The sequence below is a fragment of the Furipterus horrens genome, unplaced genomic scaffold (assembly GCF_987537825.1).
Source record: "Furipterus horrens unplaced genomic scaffold, mFurHor1.1.pri manual_scaffold_2, whole genome shotgun sequence".
Lineage (NCBI taxonomy): Eukaryota > Metazoa > Chordata > Mammalia > Chiroptera > Furipteridae > Furipterus > Furipterus horrens.
In genome coordinates, this window is record NW_028327172.1 from 59,377,547 (window position 1) to 59,397,663 (window position 20,117).

At 45.0% G+C, this 20,117-nt stretch overlaps 1 protein-coding gene across 1 annotated transcript in view; it reads left to right on the top strand.

The window, feature by feature from the left end:
* The window catches only part of ME3 (malic enzyme 3), a 200,044-nt gene that overhangs the window by 155,745 nt on the left and 24,182 nt on the right, over positions 1-20,117 (top strand). Inside the window, exon 7 of the mRNA XM_090265758.1 lies at positions 18,786-18,895. Within this exon, the coding sequence (XP_090121884.1) occupies positions 18,786-18,895 (110 nt within the window). The remainder of the gene's footprint in view (positions 1-18,785; positions 18,896-20,117) is intronic.

Sequence of the window (20,117 nt, forward strand, 5' to 3'; positions counted from 1 at the left end):
CTATGATTTAGAATGGACTGAAGGTTATGAATTTGACCACATCAGAGGAAGCTCAAAAGGAACTTTGGGATTCATTCTAGCTTCTCTGACCTCTGAAGAAGCAGGACAGTTTTCCAGTCTCAGCTTCATGTGGTTAATTGTTGACAGTCCAGCTCCTACACTTTCCCAGCAGAATGGGAGCCGGATGTAGCATGACTGCAAGACTCTCATGCCTGCAAGGAATCCGTTCTGGGTCACAAAAGGGACTGGAGAGCTGTAGCAAAATGGAAAACAGCACTCAGCTCTTTAGGACCTATTCATTTCCTTCGTGGCCAAGCAGACTGAACAACTGAGAGTGTGCGGTTCATTAGTCAAGGCCCAGTCTCAGGACTGAAGCCAAAATGCACTGCAGGAAGTTCACTGACTGGGGAAATGGAGTCAGTAATGCCAGATGGCTGTTACATTTTCAGTTTCCTTCAACAGCCTGATTTTATCACCTGATATCAAGAATAGGAACAAAACTATGCCCAGACCTGAAAGTTACATTATAGCAGAGAAAATGAAGGAATAGAGGGGTTTTTTTTCCTCCTGATTTCCCTCAATGGATTAATAATGATAATAATAATAATTGCATTTTATGTAATTTGTTACTATGTATAGACTGATAAAAAGCACTTAATACCCTGTTCATTAAATTCTCACAGCAATGCTCTGAGGGGAGGTACTATTATTAACTTCATTTTAAAGGATGAGGAAACAGAAGCTTATAGAATGTAAGTACCTCACCTAAGAAAGGGGACCCTAGTAAGACCCCGCACATTAACAACGGTTGTTAAAAGGACAAACTCCTGGGCTAGACTGTCTGAGCTTGAACCTCTCACCTGCCACTTATTAACAAGTTACTGATACTTAATTTATCTATGCCTGTAGTTCCTCATTCCTAAAATGCATTTTTAAAACTTAACTTGTAGAGTTGCTTATGTTGGATAACTAAGACAATGCATGTAAAATGCTTAACATTATACCTGGATAATAGTAAACACTTAAATAATGTTTGCTATTATTATTATTAATTTAGGTAATTTCCAAAGCCACATTCCTCAGGCAGTGCTTTGGTGGTGCCCCATTGCACCACCAAATTGCCTGTTAATATATCCATCACTTTCTCCCATAGTCCTCCCATAATCCTCCACTCACCCATCCCCATCATTCCAGTACTACTTTCCCTCTCTCTCCCAATTCTTCTACCCCAATGCTAACCTTAGGGTCGGGGGTCGGGGGTAACAAAAACTAAACAGCCCTGGAAACACTGGGTGTGATTAATCTCCATTTTCAGATCCCCAGGGATGTGCATTTAATAAACACTTGCTCTTGGGGCGGTGAACACACAGTGCAATATACAGATGATGTATTATAGAATTGTACACCTTAAACATATATAATTTTATTAACCAATGTCATCCCAATAAATTCAGTTTAAAAAAAAAAAACTTGGTCTTTGCCCCCAAAACCTAATCAGTTTAACTTGGCCCACACCCTTCCACCAGGTGGAGATGTTTGTGTGTACATGTCGAGGTAAAATCTCATATTTTCTGCAATTGTTTCAGGTAAGCGTTGCATGGACCTTACAGACCCACTATTCTGAGCATATTTTCCCCTTGCATAACCAAACATCTTTTTACACAACACATAATGAAAAACAGAAACCTGCCCAAGGATAGAAAAGTATCAAATTGCTCCATGATCAACCCACTGATCCTGACTTACTAAGAGGCTGCACATGCAGACCCTCATACTTCGTTCCTGGAGCTGGAAGGAAGCCTTGAATGACTTCACACTCCCTCCCTCTCCCTCACTGCCTCACCCAGCCACCCAGCCTTCTAGCTACTCCTTCACCTCGTCATTTCTGTTAGAGCTGCAGGGCCTTCTGCCCCAGCCTTGAAAGTCCTTCACATTCGTGGCTGTTTCGTTATCATCATCCAGGCCTGGAAATGGGTCTGCACCCAGGCAGGGTCTACTGCTGAGGGCTCTACAAGGCAGGAATTGAGAGCTGCAGAAAACTGGGAGCTTCAAATGGCTGCCCCCTGACCCATGCCATGAGGAAGGAGTAGGCTCTGCTCCCCAACATAGGTAGGGAAATGACAAGGAACTTGGAGCGGGGGTGGGGGTGGGGTGTTTCCTGGAAGAAACCAAAACACCAAACCTTCACCACATGTAAATCTAAACTTCACATTTACAATATACACATGGTGCAAAAATTCCCAAGTTAATAAATGAGTATTGTCTCCTTGCAGGGATATGGCTGGAGAACCTGGCAGAAAGCAAAGTAAAACTTCCCTGCAGAGACACTCCCATACCCACACTGTGGGAAATTCTTTGAGGGGAAAAACAGTGCTCCAATGAAAACAAAGTCATGATTCACAATAATCGACACGGAAACAATTCACACGTGGGAAAATCAGATACACACTAATAGAACAACTAGAACCCCAAGAAAAAGGCATATTCTGAGAAAGATTATAAAGAAGCTGTACTTAAAGATATAAACAAATTAAGTAAGAAGGAAAGTACCCAACACTGTAGGGAAAAAAATAGGCAGATTTTTTAAAAAAACAAATAAAACTTCTTAAATGAAAAGCAGTCATGGAAGTCCAGCAGCATGCACCAATGGTAGGGCAAACACCATCAGAAAACCCAAATCCTCAAAAATTACTACCCTCCATTCCTATTCCTGATTATCCAGAAAAGGACTGGGCCACCAAGATGTTTTATTCAGATTCTTCTGAACTACTCTTGAGGGAGAGAGGATGAGTAAGGCTGGAATCTCCAAGTCCCAGCTTTATTATTTCTTGCCAGACAGGCGTGTGCATGGTGTATTCACTCTCATTTTCTCCTGTCTCTCCATGGGGTCTGTGTCCTGCTCATTGGAACATAGGCCTACACAGTCTCACCTTATTCTGCATTCATTTTATTAGGCTTAATCAGACTGTATTTTTAAATAATCTTCACCAAATATATTTTTTTCATTACTTTTAGAGAGAGAGGAAAGGGGAGGGACACAGAGAGAGAGAGAGAGAGAGAGAGAGAGAGAGAGAGAGAAACATCAGTTGGTTGCCTACCACATGTGCCTGGACCAGGGATTGTAAGCACCCAGGCTAGGGATAGGGTTGGCAACCTAGGTATGTGCCCTGACTGAGAATCGAACCTGGAACCATTCGGTTATGGGACAATGCTCCAACCAATTAAGCCACATCAGCCAGGGCCAGATTGTTTTTTAATAAAGTTGGATAACTGGGCAGGAAAAGTCCTAAAAACAAATGATTCCATAAAGATATGGTATGAAAGAAGTATTTGGATGCATGTATGTATACCAGACCATTAACAGTGATTCCAGTTGAGGCATGAGACTTTCAGGGATTTTTGCTTACCAGGCCACTCATTTCTATAATGTTATATTGTTTGTGAGCAGGCATTTCTTGTATAATTAGAGAAAAATAATGGATTTCTTTTTCTTTTTTATGTTCCAATAAAAATTTATTTGCAAAAGAAGAAGGCATGTCCATTTAGCCAGTGGGCATGGTTTGCCAACTACTGTTCTAGAGCATTTTTTTTAATATGCTTTATTGTTTATGCTATTACAGTTGTCCCAATTTCTTTTTCCTTTGTTCCCCTCCACCCAGTGACCCCCCTCCCTCCAGTTGTCCCCCCCCTTAGTCCAGGCCCATTGGTTGTGCATATAGTTCTTCTCAACCTCTTCCTATGTACTCCGCTCCCTCCTACTATGCTTCTTAATTCCTGTCCCATCTCCCTCCTTTTCCCCCTTCCCCCTCCCCACTGACCTCCCCACAAAATGTTCCCCATACCTATAATTCTTTTCCCACTCTCGTTGGCTACTTAGTCTGGCTTTGTTTCAATTCCCTAGCTTCTGTTGTTGGTTGTTGTGATACAGTTTCATTTTAATATTCATAGTTTTGATCCTCCTTTTCCTAAACAAGTCCCTTTAACATTTCATATAACAGTGGTTTGGATCTGATGAACTCCTTCAGTTTTACTTTGTCCTGGAAGCACTTTCTCTGCCCTCCTATTCTGAATGACAGCTTCACTGGATAGAGTAATCGTGGCTGTAGGTTTTTGCTTTTCATTACTTTGAATATTTCTTGCCAGTCCCTTCTTGCCTGCAGAGTTTCTTTTGAGAAATCAGCTAATAGTCTTATTGGGACCCCTTTGTACATAATTCTCTTCTTCTCTCTTGGTGCTTTTAAGATTCTCTCTTCATCTTTAATCTTTGACATTTTGATTATAATGTGTCTTGGTGTGGTTCTCCCAGGGTCCAGTTGTTTTGGGACTCTCTGTGCTTCCTGGACCTGTAAGTCTATTTTGTTCCTCTAGTTAGGGAAGTTCTGCTTCATCATTTTTTTACATAATTTTTCAATTTCTAGTTTTTCTTCTTCACTTTCTGGCAGCCCTATAATTCGGATGTTGGCCCACTTATAGCTGTCTGCTAAGTTTCTGAACCTCTCCTCATTTTCCTCACTTCTTGTTTCCTCTTTCTGCACTGATTGACTGTTTGTTCCTTCCCTATGTTCTGATTGGTTGATTTGATCCTGGTTTTTTCTCCCTCACCACTTGTTTCATATGTGTTTTTGTTCATTTCAGCAGGACTAGCCTGCATTCCTTCCCCGTCTTGTTTAAGATCTGCTGTCAGGTCTGTAAGCATTTGTATAACCAAAGCTCTGAACTGTGCCTCAGAAAGATTTTCTATCTGCTGCTTCGTTAGATTAGATATTCGCTGTCTGGTCAGCTGCGTCACTGGGATCTCTATCATGATCTGTGCCATCCTGACCATTTTGTGTTTACCTTTGCTTCCTGGGCAGGGCTGTCACACCTCCTACGCTATAGAGGGCGGAGCCCCATGCACTCATCACAACTGGGCAACCCATCTCACCACGCTGTGGTGTTTTCTGTGGGGGTGGGAGTCCAAGATGGATTCCTGCCATTCACTCTCCACTGAGAGCCCAGGAGCCTCCTCCTCCATCTCCATCCCCCACCCCCGGGCCTCACAGTCCAAGGCAATGGAGGTCTGCCTTCCCTGGCTTTAGAATCGCAAGCTAACGGGTCTGGTCTGCAGCTTGGGGTGCTCCCTAGGCACTTCTTGCCTCCCCCTAAATACAGGTATCTGTGCTTACCACTGTCCTGCCTCCATCGCTGCTGCTGCTGCCTCAGATGGCACATCTTGACCTCTCCTCCCTGGCTTTGCCCCTCCTACCTGTCTGGACAAGCACCACTTCTTTATAAATTCATATGTTGGACTTCCATTTCTTTTCTGGAACTTCTGGTTATTTCTGGTTTTGCGGTAGTTGTAGTCCTTCTTAGTTGTGGAGGAAGATGGGGTGTGTCAGTCTAGGCCTCCATCTTGGCCAGAAGTCTCTCTATAGCATTATTTTTGAAGAACTTACTAGGTTCCCATTTTATGTTTACAAATTTAATTTTCTTCACTTGAACATTGACATCTCCACTTTAAAATATAACAAATATTACTGCAACTAATATCTGTATACCCTCTTATTCCCCCTTGGGATAAATTCCTAGAAGTGTGAATGCTGGGGAATGGGATTTGCCAGATTTTTAGGGTTTGTGACACAAACTGCCCAGTGCCCTCTTTCTCGAATTCTTGCCAACACTGGTTATTATAATTCCTTTTTTGTAAGTATATTTTATTAATTATGTTGTTACAGTAGTTCCAATTTCATTTCCCTTTGCTCCTCCCCACCTAGTAACCCCCTTCCCTCCAGCAATCCCACCCTGCTTAGTTCATGTCCATGGGTCGTGCATGTAAGTTATTTGGCGTCACCCTTTCCTATATTATTCTTAACTTCCCCCTGTCTATTTTATACCAACCGATTATGCTTCTTAGTCCCTGCACCATAGCCCCATTGCTTCTCCTCCGCACTCCCAGCTGATAACCCACCAAATGATTCCCATACCTATGATTCTCTTCCTATTCTGGTTGTTTGCTTAGTTTTTGTTTTATTTTGTTTTTTAGGTTGTGTTGTTGATAATTGTGAGTTGGTTGTCATTTAATGTGCATAGTTTTTATCTTCTTTTTCTTAAATAAGTCCCTTTTACATTTCATATAATAATGCTTGGTGATGATGAACTCCTTAGCTTTACCTTGTCTGGGAAGCACTTTATCTGCCCTTCCATTCTAAATGATAGCTTTGCTGGATAGAGTAATCTTGGTTGTAGGTCTTTGTTTTTCATCACATTGAATACTTCTTGCCAGTCCCTTCTTGCCTGCAAAGTTTCTTTTGAGAAATCAGCTGATAGTCTTATAGGAACCCCTTCTTTCCTAAAGACAGTTCCTTGTGTTAAAAAATAATAGTAAAGAAATAAATAAGCAAGCATTCCACCCTTTCCCCTCTGGTGAATTGAATGCTAGGCTAGTCTCAGCTCATATGGACAACGAAGCAACTCATGATATTGACTCACTTAATACAACAATCCTATTAAGTAGGTGCAATCACTGTCCTATCCCACTAAAATAGAAGTTTAGGGAGGGATCTTTGTCTCTACTATTCAGTGCTGTTTCATCTCAAGCAGCCAGAACAATGCCTAGTACAGTGTGGATTCTCAATAAACACTGAATGAATGCGCACTTTACAGATGAGGAAACAGGCACGGAGAGTTTAGGGAACTGGCCAAGGTCACACCTTTCGCAAATGGTGGAACCAAGTTGTGATCCCAGGTGGTCTAACCCCAGAACCCACCCTCTAACTTGGATACACTCTCTTACAATTCTTTTCACGTGAAAGAAAAGACAGTTCAACGTAGTCCAGACACCTTCTTGATACAATAGGCAAGGAAGATAAATGGAAAGGTCTTATGTAAACTATCCTACTTAGCATACTGGTGTCTTCTCTCTCCAGTTTGTTCTAGGGCACGGTCAGTGCCCCACCCTGCCTCACCATAAGGGGGGGAGCGGGCTCTGGAGGGAACAGCCATCAACCCCCATTTTCAAAACTCCAGCTACTGACAGTGAGAAAACACCCTCTTTTTTTTATTTTTTAATTTTATTAAGATGTAACTGACATATAACATTGTGTAAGTTTAAAGTATACACATGTTGATTTGATACATTAATACATTGCTATATGAGTACCACCATAGTGTTAGCTAACACCTCTATCACATCGCATAATTATCATTTCTTTTTTGTGGTGGAAAAATTTGGCAGCATCTGGGTCAGTTAGCTGGCACTTCCTGCTTCTTTTTTCATAACCACCCATGGCTAGTGGTCCCCTTAACCCTCCATTCACTAGAGCTAGGCACCCCCTGCAGGTCTCTCTACAAACTACAACAGCACCCACTCCCCCTACCCTCTCTCTGTACAACCTACTCCCAGGAGAGGAGTGAGGGAGGTAGCTGAGAGGCTCTTTGGCTCCAAGCTTCTTCTAGTGCATTTAAAATGTTATAAACAAAGGAAAACCCTCAAGCTTATGGCATCCAGACTACAAAAAATGTTTCAAGATTTTACTTTAATTTTAAAAGACAGTAAAAAGCAAAACTGTTAGCTCTAAGCCCTGCTTATGTTTCAAGAGAGCGTTCACATTCTGAGTCTTCCTCAGCAGAGACAGTCACTGGTCAGTATTTTCACGCACACTGAGTATCTTCTGTAGGTCCATCTGTATCTTACCTTATTCCGCACCTGGTCCTCCCTAGGAACATGATTTCATAGTCTTAAAATACCTGAGCAAGAAATGCCTACCCATCTGATCCAGTTCTCTGACTGTAGAGGTAAGGAAACTGAGGCAGAGAGAACATTATTTCCCCACAGTCAGAGAATTAAGGGAAGCCTATCCAGTTGTTTGCCCTAATTCACAAAATCCATGAAATCTTTTCCAAGTTTCCTTTCAGCATGTATATATTATGTGCTTTCCCTGTGCAACCATAGTGTGTCCAGTACAAAGGAGAGACCTGTCCTAAAACATTTAGTTCTTTCTGTGATTGTAATATGAACACATAACATAGTCATAAAATAGTTTAAGGCAGCATTGAGTTATTTACTGAACATAGTGATAAGTCAGAAATAAACATGGTTCTCAAGGAGCTTACAATCGACTAGAGAAGAAGATATGTTCAAAGATTTACTGCTGGAATGGAGTGGGTGGAACATGTGCCCAGTTAACGGCCCTGCCTGCAGTGTCAGTCTTGGCTGATGGGAAATCGGTGGTCAGAGGGCCAGAGACATTGGGTTGGGTTTGAAAGTCATGTCCTTCTGCCCAGGGAAGAGCTAGCAACTCCCTTTTACAGAGCACCTACTCTGTGCTCGTTGCTTTACACTAAATTATCACAGCAACCCTTAGCGATCAAGAACTGAGGCTCAGAAAGGTAAAGTAACTTGTCCAAAATCACCTAGTGAGAAATCGAAAAGAGCCTGGACCCACCAGAAACCCATCTGACTCCAAAACCTGAAGTTGTTTACCCCGGACTTTCTGCTGCCTGCTCTTCCGGCCTGGCTGGGAAAGCCCTCCCACAGTGGCCTCCTCTGTGTGAACGTGTGAATCCTTGAGGGTAAAGGAAATGGCCTGAGCTATTGTGATACAAAAAATTTTGTCACTGAGGCCTCTAGAGAAGAAGAGTGAGGTTCCAGGGGAGCTGGTGATGTCATGTGAGATGTGTGCCACCAGCCACTGCTCGGGTGCCACATGCTTCCATTTGTTCAGCAATGTGTAGGGAGCCTGGTAAGCATAGGGCCTGGGCATACAGCAGCATGTCTGCTTGGTGTTTAACATGGGTGCCTGAAGCTGATCTGTCCCGAGGGCAGGAGAGGGGGGTCAGTGAAAGCTCCTTCTTCCGTTGTCCCACCCTCCAGTGGGGAGTGAGACACCTGCCCCGCCCTAAACCAACCTAGTCTTCCCCTTCCTTCACCTCCCAGACTTTGGCTCACTTGGGTCCCAAAAGCCCACACAAACAGACTGGGTTTTCCAACTTGACTGTCTTCCACCCCTAGCTGACTCTCATAATTCAAGGTAGAATTTGGCCAGTTGTACGAGCAAGGGGCAGTTTAGACTCCAAGGAGGTTGACACATGATTGTATGACAGACTATTTGGGTCATTTACTAGGGTAGTTCACCTGAATTGAGAGATCAAAATGGGCCAAACTAATCAGAGAAGAAAGCTTCCTGCAGGACATCAGTGGGCTTGTGACAACTCAAATGCTAACATTTCCAAACCAGCTCGTGGGTTGGTGGGTGGGAAAAGTGCACAGGCTTTCTGTGCAGAAAATTGAGGAGTGAGCTGCTGTGCCCTAGAGGGAAAACTCAGTATTGGCCTCTGACCTGTGAGAGGTCAAGGGGTCAGCGTATAGCCACCGTCCTGTTCCCAGCACTGGGATTTCTGGCGCCATTTGCGTGCTTACCCAGGAACTCAGACAAACAGGGAAACTGGGGAGGAAATCCAAACTGTTCCTGAAGTGTTTTCTGTCTGGCCTGGGACTGCTCTCAGAACAGTGACTAAGGAACGGCCACATTATTCTGGGATTTTTGCTTAGAAGTTGCTGTTTCCTGTGACTGTCTCGTTACGTTGGTGGGAGTTTTCCCCATTGGGCCAGAATACCAGCCACTGGAGCCCTCCAGTCTGGCTGCCAGAGCCAGGTTCACCAGGGAAATCTCCCAGTGAGGGATCTGGGAAGGATAAGGCCCTCCCACCCCCTGCACGGATCCCTTCTTCAACTTCTTTGCCAAGTGGAGCTCCCGCAACCTTGGAACACTTCCAGGGACTGGCAGCCTCTTCCCGTCCAGTGTCAGAACTCTCTGCCTTCTGTGGCCCTCAAGCGTGCGTCCTTCTGACGTCTACCTGGTAGCTCTGTTTTTCCCAAGGCCACATAAACAGAACAGGCCTTCGTCTTTTTAAAGATAATTATCAGGCTTCGTTCCACTTGGCTTCCTCTTTTTCAGGCTCAGTGTTCCCGATTCCTCCAGCCCATGGTTTCCAGTGTTCTCACCTGCAGAGCAGTTCCCCTGCCGTCCTGGTGGCTCCTTTCCCAGCACAATGGCCAGTCCTCACACCAAACAGTGGTGGAGCTGCAGTGGGAAGGCTCCTAATCCATCCCCTCCTCGATGCTGTGAGGTCCTAGAGAGAGGGGCTGTGTCACCTTCACATGCTAATGGGATGCTCACTCCCACCTCCTCGCACCTCCTCACATCTCCTTAGGATCTCCCCATCATTACTTCTCTCATCTCCCTCCATGCTGGCTCCTCTGTCTCACGTGCACACTTGCCGTCTCAAAAATGAATTTACCAATTAGTCCCACATCCCCCAGTGGCAGCTGTCCTCCCTCTCCTTCATAGCCAAGCTTCTTGAAATTCATAATCAATGACATTTCCTCCCCTTACCCTTGAATGCCCTGCAGAATGACTCCCTTCCCATCACTCCACGTCTAAGTGCCAACTCCCATAGACACTTCGAGGTCCCTGTTTCTTAGGACACCTCAGCAGCATCTGACACTTCTGCTCTGCTGGCCCACTTTCCCCCAAGCAGGTTCCCCTGCTCACTTTTCTTGGCTGGGCTCTCTTCCTCCACCCCTCTGCTCTTTGGACGTCGATGTCCTTGACTCAGCTCCCTGCTCACTGCACATGGTCTGCCTGAGAACCTCATCCTGTCTTATGACTTGGACTGCTCACAACGCCCTGAACTTCACGCTCCTCTCTGCTGAGCCTCATGTAGAGTCTGCTGCTCGTGGAAATGTCCCCTCGTGCATCTCAGCACCTCAGTCTCAGCCCAGCCTGCCCTTAATAACCATCACCTCGGTGGACCCTTGCCCACAGGGTGTTGTTGCAGCTGCTGTGTTATTTTCCCGTGTCCCCATCAGACAGTGAGATTCTTGTATTTGCCTTTGTAATCCAGCAGATAAGACAGCCCCTGATTCACAGTGGCCACTTAGAAATATTTGCTGAATTGAAGTTTTATATCCCACCTAAGATAGTTCCTGACACAAAGAAGATTCCCCCACCGTATACATTTCTTTAATAATTAAGACAGAAATGTCAATAAATAATTGGGGTGCAGTCTGATATGTGCAATTATAGAGAGGTGTCCAAAGGATCATGACAGCCCAGAGGAGAGAATTGCTGCTACCTTGACAGTAGAGAAAGCGATGGGTCAGAGAAGCCTTCCTAGAAGAGGTAACATTTCAGCTGGGACTTATGGCTTGAGTAGGAGTTGGCCTGATGACAGGAGGCCTTCTAGGCGCTTAAGCAAAAACTTGGAGCTGTGCTGCAAGGGCCCACAATGATGGGGAGACAGCATCACACAACGATATGGGAAGCATTAAGGCTGGAGCCAAAGTGAACACCACCTAAGGAGACTGGGCGTAATTCCAGAGAAAGTGGGAGCCCGGTAAGGATTGTCAGAATACGAGTGGCCTGCCTAGATCTGTATCTAGAAGGACAGGGAAGATGGATTGGGGGGCGGGGGGGGGGGGGGCGGGGAATAAACCTGGAGGAGGTGAGATCAGTTATTATAAGATCCTGACCAGAAGTGGTGATTGCAGTTTTCCCAGGGAGCGACGGCCATGCCCTGAATCCACTGGCCCACCTGGTAAAGTTCTTTCTGCAGAGGGTTGTGTCTCTCAAAGTGTGCAGCACCACAGGTGGGAGGGTGGGATGCAGGAGGGGAGGGTCTGTGGTCAAATAAGTTTAGAAAAGCTGGGTTGAACAGGTTTCTTAATGCAGAACTTTTCAGAGCCTTTACTATACATTGAACTGCATGTATTACATATAACATTCAGAGTTTCCCGAATGGGGTTAGCCATGGAAACTCTGACTGAGAGCCTCTTAAGGGGCTTGAGATTAATGGAACATGTAAAACAGAAACAAAGACCCAGAGCTTTCATGGTTTCTGTCAGCTCTAGTTCCTGGAAGGAAAGCACAAATAAAAGAAACAACTTTGCATCAGGTGATAACTGACGTTCTCACAGAGCCTCTGCTGTGGGAGTCGTGTATGGGTGTTTTTCACTGGGGGAACAGAATGGGCTCCCATGGAAATACGAGTGGTGGTTTTTAGTCATTTTGTTTGGAGACAGGCTGAGCAAGTACACCTGCTCCTCCCAGGTCCCTTGTGTTTGTTCAGGCCTGAAAGAGGTCAGAGCCAGGTGTTTGAAAGAATGGCAGGGCCTGATCTATGCAAAGAGAAACCAGGTCGGCAGCCAGTGGAATGTTTGGCTCTCAACACATCCTGCCTGCAGCATTCGGTTGGCTTGCTGGGAGGAAAGGGTGGGACAGCCACCTTACCCTTGGGAAGCTGCATCCCAGGTGGCAGGTACCCGGCTCGATTGGTTCTGACCGGGGTCTTGTCACATTGTCACACACAACTCACTAGGGTTCCCAGGTACAGGTCGCCATTTGCAGGCTTCCTCTTGCCTCAGTGCTGGGGGACAACAATATAAACATCTGCCCCATCCTCCACCCCCCAATAGTCTTTAAGTGACCCCTGGCCTTGGCATGCCTTCCCTGGCTGCTCCAAGGCTGAGTCCCCAGACTGGAGAAATCTGGGCAGCTCTGTGTGCGGCTTGGGGAGGTGCCTCTCTCTCCATTGCAGGAATTCTCCCCTGGAGAAGCATCAGATGGTCCTCAGCCCCTGACAGGGCTTCAGGGTGAAGAGTTCAAAAGTGCAGAAGGGGACAGATAAGCAGGAGCCTCCCTGGTGAGCAGTGAGCGGTTTCTGCAGGCAAGAATGTCAGCAATACACTGTCAGCACTAAAATCAGAAAGCTGCCTGGAGCTCTGAGGAGGGGGCGTGAGCAGGGTTCCCTGCAGGGGCTCCCACTGCAGCTCCAGCTGTTCCGTGGGGAGGGGGCTGCCTGGGTGCTGCACATGCAGCTGCTCTGGTGTGCTTCAGCTCAGAAAGGGCTCTGAAACACTGACTTGGAGATTTTTCTGCCACATGTTGCTCTGACTCAGGATCGTCAGACCTCCCTACTTTGGACTTGTTGAAATAGCTGAGGGAAGCTCCTAGCACATCTCCTCCAACCCTATGTTAAGTAGCCCATAGGACTCCTCCAGCACTCTAGAGCAGGAAGCTGGGGCCCAGAGAGAGAGGGGACTCAGAGCTTATGTAGGAGACAGAGAGAAAACCAGCTTTCCTGCCTCCCAGGGTGGTGTTTTCTTCATCACACGGCACTTCCTTTCTCAATGGGCAAAGAAATCCAACTTTATCACCTACTTAGTTTCCTTTTCCAAATTCATATAGCCACAAGAGCTAAACTAAAGTAAGTTCTCCCTCAGATTCCAGCTCTGCCACTCTCCGACTGCAGAAAATAGGTAACACCTGGGCCAGTGACATCTGCAGCTCAGGACTCCTCTGAAAGCAGGATTCATTGAGAGAGTAGGTACAGAGCTAAGGGAGATGCCCAGCGGGTAGTAAACACTCAATAAAGTTTAGTCATTTTTGTTGCCGTTGTTATTAGTATTAACATGTTTATGAATATATGTAAGGCAGTTACAATTAACATTTAAATTGATGTTGTGCTGAAAGCTCATTGCCAGTATTTGGATGTCCATGGATGAATTGAGAAAACTTTTATTTTCACCTAAGCCATTTAAATTTTCACTTTGAAATTTTGTTTTTGTTCTTGATTGGCTTTTCATTAGTTTAACAACTTGGCAGGCAAATTCACAATTATAAATTTTTACCAACTCCTTTATATATACTCTTTCCAAAAGCATCAATAGATCGGTGAATAGATAGATGGATGGACCAACAGACAGACAGGTGGATAAATGGATGATGCTAAGAGAGCAGTTGAAGTGACCTCAATCCAGACTGGCTAGTGGTCCGATTTCATGAAAAACCTTAAAGGAGGGGCCAAGGAAATGGAAGAAAATGGCAAAGGATCCAGCGGTCTCAAAAGAGTGGAAGTGAGGGAGGTGGAAGGAGAGACTGAGGTCAGAGACAGAAATGAGTGGTGTGAAATTCCAGGGAAGGACTGGCTTCTGGTGAGCAAAGGTCCAGGGGGCAGCCATGGGGAGGGGTGTCGCAGGTGGATAGGGTTCTGGAGGTGCGTAAGTCCAAGAAGGTCTGGGAATGCTGAGTCTAGGTTATTGGATGGGTGATCGCAAAGCCTTTAACAGTCTCAAGTTAGGATTAAAGCAAGCTGAATTAATGGGTTTCTCAGCATATTGCTCCATGGAGAGGTTCTCATAGAAAACTGAATATAATATGAAACAGTAACACTGCACTGAACAAAAGTGCTTATTTATAACTCTTGCCTTATTTTTTGCCTCAGAGTGGTGGTGTTTAAAGTTCAAGAGTGTGTGTGTGTGTGTGTGTGTGTGTATGAGAGAGAGGGGGAGACAGAAAGAGAAAAGAGACTAAGTACCACATTCTTTTGTTGTCTGACCTTTTCAGCATTTTAGCTCCAGGCTAGCTGTGGAGCCACACTGGGAGTCTTGTGAGGATTATATATAGCAAAATGTCACCAGCAACCAAAGACATTCTGTTCCCCCTCCCAACCCAAATACTTGAAATTCACACCCTCAACAAAAATTCTGAGTAAATTTTGTCTTCGTGAGCATATCATTATATTTGTGCATAGAAGGTTTTATATATCATTTCTCTTCATTGTACAAGGAAAAGGGGGCTGGATGGTGGGTCAGGAAACACAGTGAGCCCCCACCCTACCCCCATCAGCACTTGCTCTGTGACTGTGAATAAGAATTGTGACCAGGATGACACGTGTATTTGGCACTTTAAAATTGAAAAGCCACCCTGCATTTAGTCCTCAAAACAGCCCACAGAAGCTGACCAGGCAGATATCATTGTGCCTACTGACAGATGGGGGAACTGAGGCAGAACAGAGCAGCGAAGTGACTTGTGCAAGATCATTCAATGGTGTGTGGCAGAGCCAGGTCAAGTCCACAAGCCTCCTGACTCCAGCCCAGAATTCTTAGCCCTGGAATGTGACAAGTCACTGCCTCTTCATTTCTGCCGCTGTAACACATACCCACCTCCAGATCCCCCACCAACAGCCCTAACTCACCAAGGTTCTGGAAGGACCGGCTGGAGCAAATATTTACCTTCCTACTGGCATTGCTACTGTATAGGGTAAGTCATGCACAAAATGATGAGGTCGGAAAAAATGTTTTCTGGGCCATTTCATTGCTACCCAACCCCCATCGCCACCAGGCTCATCAGAGACAGATGCCCCCCATAGCACAGGAAGCCCACACAGAAGTGTGTGCTCCACCCACCTTTTCAGCAAGGTCATAAATCGTTCTTTCCACAGCTGGTCCCAAGCCTCCAGGTTACACCTGGCTGGTAATGGCAGAACATTCCTCTTACCACATGCCCCACACTCCATGCTGACCAGTCAGGGCATATTTTCTCAGTGAACATGACTTCAGGTATTATTGGTCAAAAATTGACTCATGAGATGAAATGTTTTTTTGTCCTGGATTAAGTGATTTTTAATAATTCACATCACTCTTGCTTCTGGAAGCACAATACAACAAAACTGACAAAACCAGGATCGAACAGCAAGAATGGGGGGAGTGAGGGGGAAGGTATGTGCAGAAAGGCCAGGCCAAGGGACCCTCCTGTAAAAGAACAGAACTCTTAGCTCTCACCTTTCTCACAGACAATGTTAACAGCAAAAATGTCATAAATCTAGTCATTTTTCAAGAAATACAGACTTCATCCTGACCTGGAAATCTAGGAGGCAGTTTCAGCATACAAGATTGTAAATAAGGTCTCTCAGGCAGCTTTGGGAGCGTGTCATTTGTTAAATCATAACCCACATGTCATTACAAAGCCAAGGCAGTGTTTGTAGACTCTTCTAGACTGTCAGGCCAGAACCACCTGGGTGCTTGCTGAAAACACAGATTCATGTGCAGTGTGGGGACCACGGTTCACAATCAGCACTGTATCGGATTCTTGAAGCTTGCTAAGAGAGGAGATCTTAAGTGTCCCCACCACTCAAACAAAAGGATAGCTGTGTGAGGTGATGCATGTGTCAGTTAGCTTGGTTGAGGCAATCATTTCACAAGGGATATGAATATAAGAACATCACATTGTACACCTTAAGCGTATGCTATTTTTTTAAGTATATTTTATTGATTATGTTGCTACAATAGTTCTAATTTTTTTCCCTTTGCTCCCCTCTGCCCGGTACCTCCCTTCCCCCAGCAATCCCACTCCCCTTAGTTCATGTCCATGGGTCATGCATATACGTTCTTTGGCTTCACCCTTTCCTATTTTATTCTTAACTTCCCCCTGTCTATTTTGTACCAACCAATTACGTTTCTTAGTCCCTGCACGATTTCCCCATTTCTTCCCTTTCCCCTCCCAGCTGATAGCCCTCCAAATGATCCCCACACCTATGATTCTGTTCCTATTCTGGTTTGCTTAGTTGGATTTTGCTTTTATTTTTTAGATTCAGTTGTTGATAGTTGTGAGTTGTTGTCATTTTAGTGTTCATAGTTTTGATTCTCTTTTTCTTAAATAAGTCCCTTTAACATTTCGTATAATAATAGCTTGGTGATAATGAACTCTTTTAGCTTTACCTTGTCTGGGAAGCAGTTCATCTGCCCTTCCATTCCAAATGATAGCTTTGCTGGATAGAGTAGTCTTGGTTGTGGGTCCTTGCTTTTCATCACATTGACTACTTTTTGCCAGTCCCTTCTTGCCTGCAAAGTTTCTTTTGAGAAATCAGCTGATAGTCTTATAGGCACCCCTTTGTAGGTAACTCTGTGCTCTTCTCTTGCTGCTTTTAAGATTCTCTCTTTATCTTGAAACTTTGGCATTTTAATTATGATGTGTCTTGTTGTGGTCCTCCTTGGATCTAGCTTGTTTGGGACTTTCTGTGCTCCCTGGACCTATATGTCTATTTCCTTCACAAAATTTGGGAAGTTATCCTTCATTATTTTTTCACATAAGTTTTCAATTACTTGCTCTTCCTCTTCTCCTTCTGGAACCCTTATGGTTCGGATGTTGACACGTTTAAAGTTGTCTCTCGTCATGGTTTTCAATTCTTGTTTCCTCATTCTGTACTAGTCGACTTTTTTTTTTTTTTCCTTATGTTCCAAATCATTGATCTGAACCCTGGTTTCCTTCCCTTCACCACTGGTTTTGTGTGGATTTTCCTTCATTTCACTTAGCATAGCCTTCACTTCTTCCCTTATGCATTTGCCATACTCAAGCATTTCTGTCAAGCCTGTAAACACCTTTATCACCAGTATTTTGAACTCTGCGTCTGTTAGGTTGGCTATCTCCTCATTGCTTGGTTTTCCCACTGGAACCTTGATCTGTTCCCCCTTTTGGGCCATACTTCTCTTCCTCCTCATCTTGACAGGCTCTTGTGTTTGTTTGCCCTTGTGTCTTAGGTAGAGCTATTGCTCCTGTTATGCTGTAAGGGGCGGAGCCTTAGGGATTCATCACTACAGGACGACTGGTTTCACCACATTGTGGTGCTGTATGTGGGGCAGAGGTCAGAGAGGGAGCAATGCTGCTTGCTCAGCACTCACCCCTTTTTTAGGTACTTCTCCCGCTTTTATATGGGACTGGTGCCTCTCTAGCTGTTGCTCTCACTATCATTCCCAGAGTGGGTGGGTCTGCTAACGTTCTAGGACTGTGGGGGCCCTTTAAACAAGCGGACTCTGCTAAGAGATTGGCAGCTTTTTTATCTGCCCCTACTGCCACTGGTTTGCACAGTCAGAAGCAATGAGGTTTGATTTTCCCTGGCGCTGGGACCGTGAGCTGTGAAGTCCGGTCAGGAGCTGGGAACACTCCCCAGGTGTCCTCCACACTTTTTAAAACATGTGACTGCACTTTATGCTGCTGCCGCCATCACCACCACCACCACCACCACACCGCATCCTTTCTGCCTGTGCTCCACTCCTCCTGCCTGTCTGGATAAGTATTTCTTCTTTATATCTTTGTTTTTTGGACTTCCATGCAGTTTGATTTTCTGGAACTTCTGGTTGTCTCTAGTTTTGAGGTAATTGTATTCCTTCTTAGTTGTGAAGGGAGATCCAGCGTGTCTGTCCAGGCTTCCATCTTGGCAGGAAGTCAAGCGTATGCTATTTTTATTTGTCAATTATACCTCAGTCAAGCTGGAGGGGGAAACATGCAGTTTGCTGAGACCCACCCTCAGCTCACTGAGTGAGAATCTCTGGGAGGTGGGCCTGGTGCTCTGCTTTTTTGACTGATTCTCTGTTCCTTCAATATGAAGAACACCTCACTAAGGTGTGAGTACATGACAGTAGCTAAAGGTAGTGGTCTTTCCCAAACTTCCTTGCATCTTCTCAGGGAATAAGGCCCGAACCCAGAAGAGTCTCTAGCAGAGGAAACTGAGGCCTCAAGATCCACCCAGGGAGATATAGGGAGGTTTCAGAAGCTACCCAGGCCCCAATGCTTCTCTAGCCTGAACTTGGGTTTAGAATGAGATTTCTGCTGGGATTTCAGATGGCCACAGGCCATAGGCCATAGGCCACAGAGAGACTAGACTCCATCTTAGGCCTTCTACTACCCCCTAGGGTCTGCCATCCTCAGCCCATGAGAGCCACCAGCCCACATTGGAGATATTGATGTGGACTCTACTGACCACCAAGCCCAGAGCCCCTACTCTCTCCCTTCCCTATCCTCATCCATAATAAGACAGGCAGAGCCAGGAGTCCAGGACCTAGCCAGGTGGTAAAAACCCCAGTGAATGAGCCAAGCTGCACACCCTGGCCTGCTCACCAGTGCAGGCTGGGATAGGCCAGGGATCAGCCTCAGGAGGTAATCACACATTTTTTCTCTCCCTCCTCGCAGGTTTGGAATAAGTTGCCTCATCCAGTTTGAAGATTTCGCCAATGCCAATGCCTTCCGCCTGCTCAACAAATACCGAAATAAGTACTGCATGTTCAATGATGACATCCAAGGTAGGTTCCCACCACCACCACCACCTCCAACAACAACAAAGCCATGGAGGACTGATGCCTTCTCACAAGGCTCACCTGGATGCCAAAGAGGAGGCATCTTGTAGCTGGTTTGCTGCCACCAGCTATTGAAGAAAGAGCATTAAACTTGCATTCAACTTTCTCGTGGCTAATTCTTAGCTCTGTGACCTTGAACAAGTCTCTCAACTTTGATAAGGCTCAGTTTCCTCATCTATAAAATAGAGGTCATTACTACTTCAGAAAAAACTAAAAATTATATGACTTAATATATGAAGTAAATACTAAGCAGCAATGTCATTTTCTAGCTAGTTGAACTTGAGCAGATCAAGTCTCTGAGCCCAGTTTCATCATGTATTCAATGGGGATAATAACTGCCTGGAAGATTATTGTGAAAAATTTTAAGAGCTGATATGTAAAGCATCTATTGTCATAAAAATGGTCTCCGCCAGCCGCAATAACTTGTTCTTGGATTTTCCAAACACAAGTTGTGTCTTTGTCAGGGGATCAGAACAGTTCCTTCTGTTAGCATGGCTGGAATGTATACTACTCAGAATGATACTCCTGAAAGACATTGGCATGAGGGCCCCAGAGCATTTCAAAAGCTAATGGGAAGCATCTTCCAGTTCAGGGTCAACTCGGTTACCTGTTCCATGGACCAAAAATAGCTGAAGGCCATTGCCTCCTGCTGTGGGGATGCCAGTGTGTGAAGCTGGAGTGGAAGGGATGGTCCAGTCCCTCGGGGGTCATCTCCCTTGCCCCAGGCACTATCAGTAACGAGCTTTGTGAGCTCTTTCAGGTATTTTATAAAGTGACATGTGGGTTATGATTTAACAAATGAAGTTCGGCAAGCACAATTTTTTAAAACCAAGGAAGCATGCGAGGTAAAAAGAACAAGTTGGCGAGGCATAGATATTGATCTTTGGGAGTAAAAGATTGGCTAACCCCTCATTTTGCAGATAATGTTCAAAAAAATCAAAACTTTTTATCAAATGAGCTAAGATTATTCAAACCCAGGTAATAATAACTAAGGTTTAGAGTTGAGTATTTATAATACATCAGGCACCATTGTAATAAGCACATGGCACATATACTCCCAGAAGATATTATTGTTTCTGTATTATAAATGAAGAAAGCAAAACATAAAGGGAGTAACTTACACAGCCAGTAAGCAGAGAGTTGAAATTTGGACTCTGAATCACTCGCC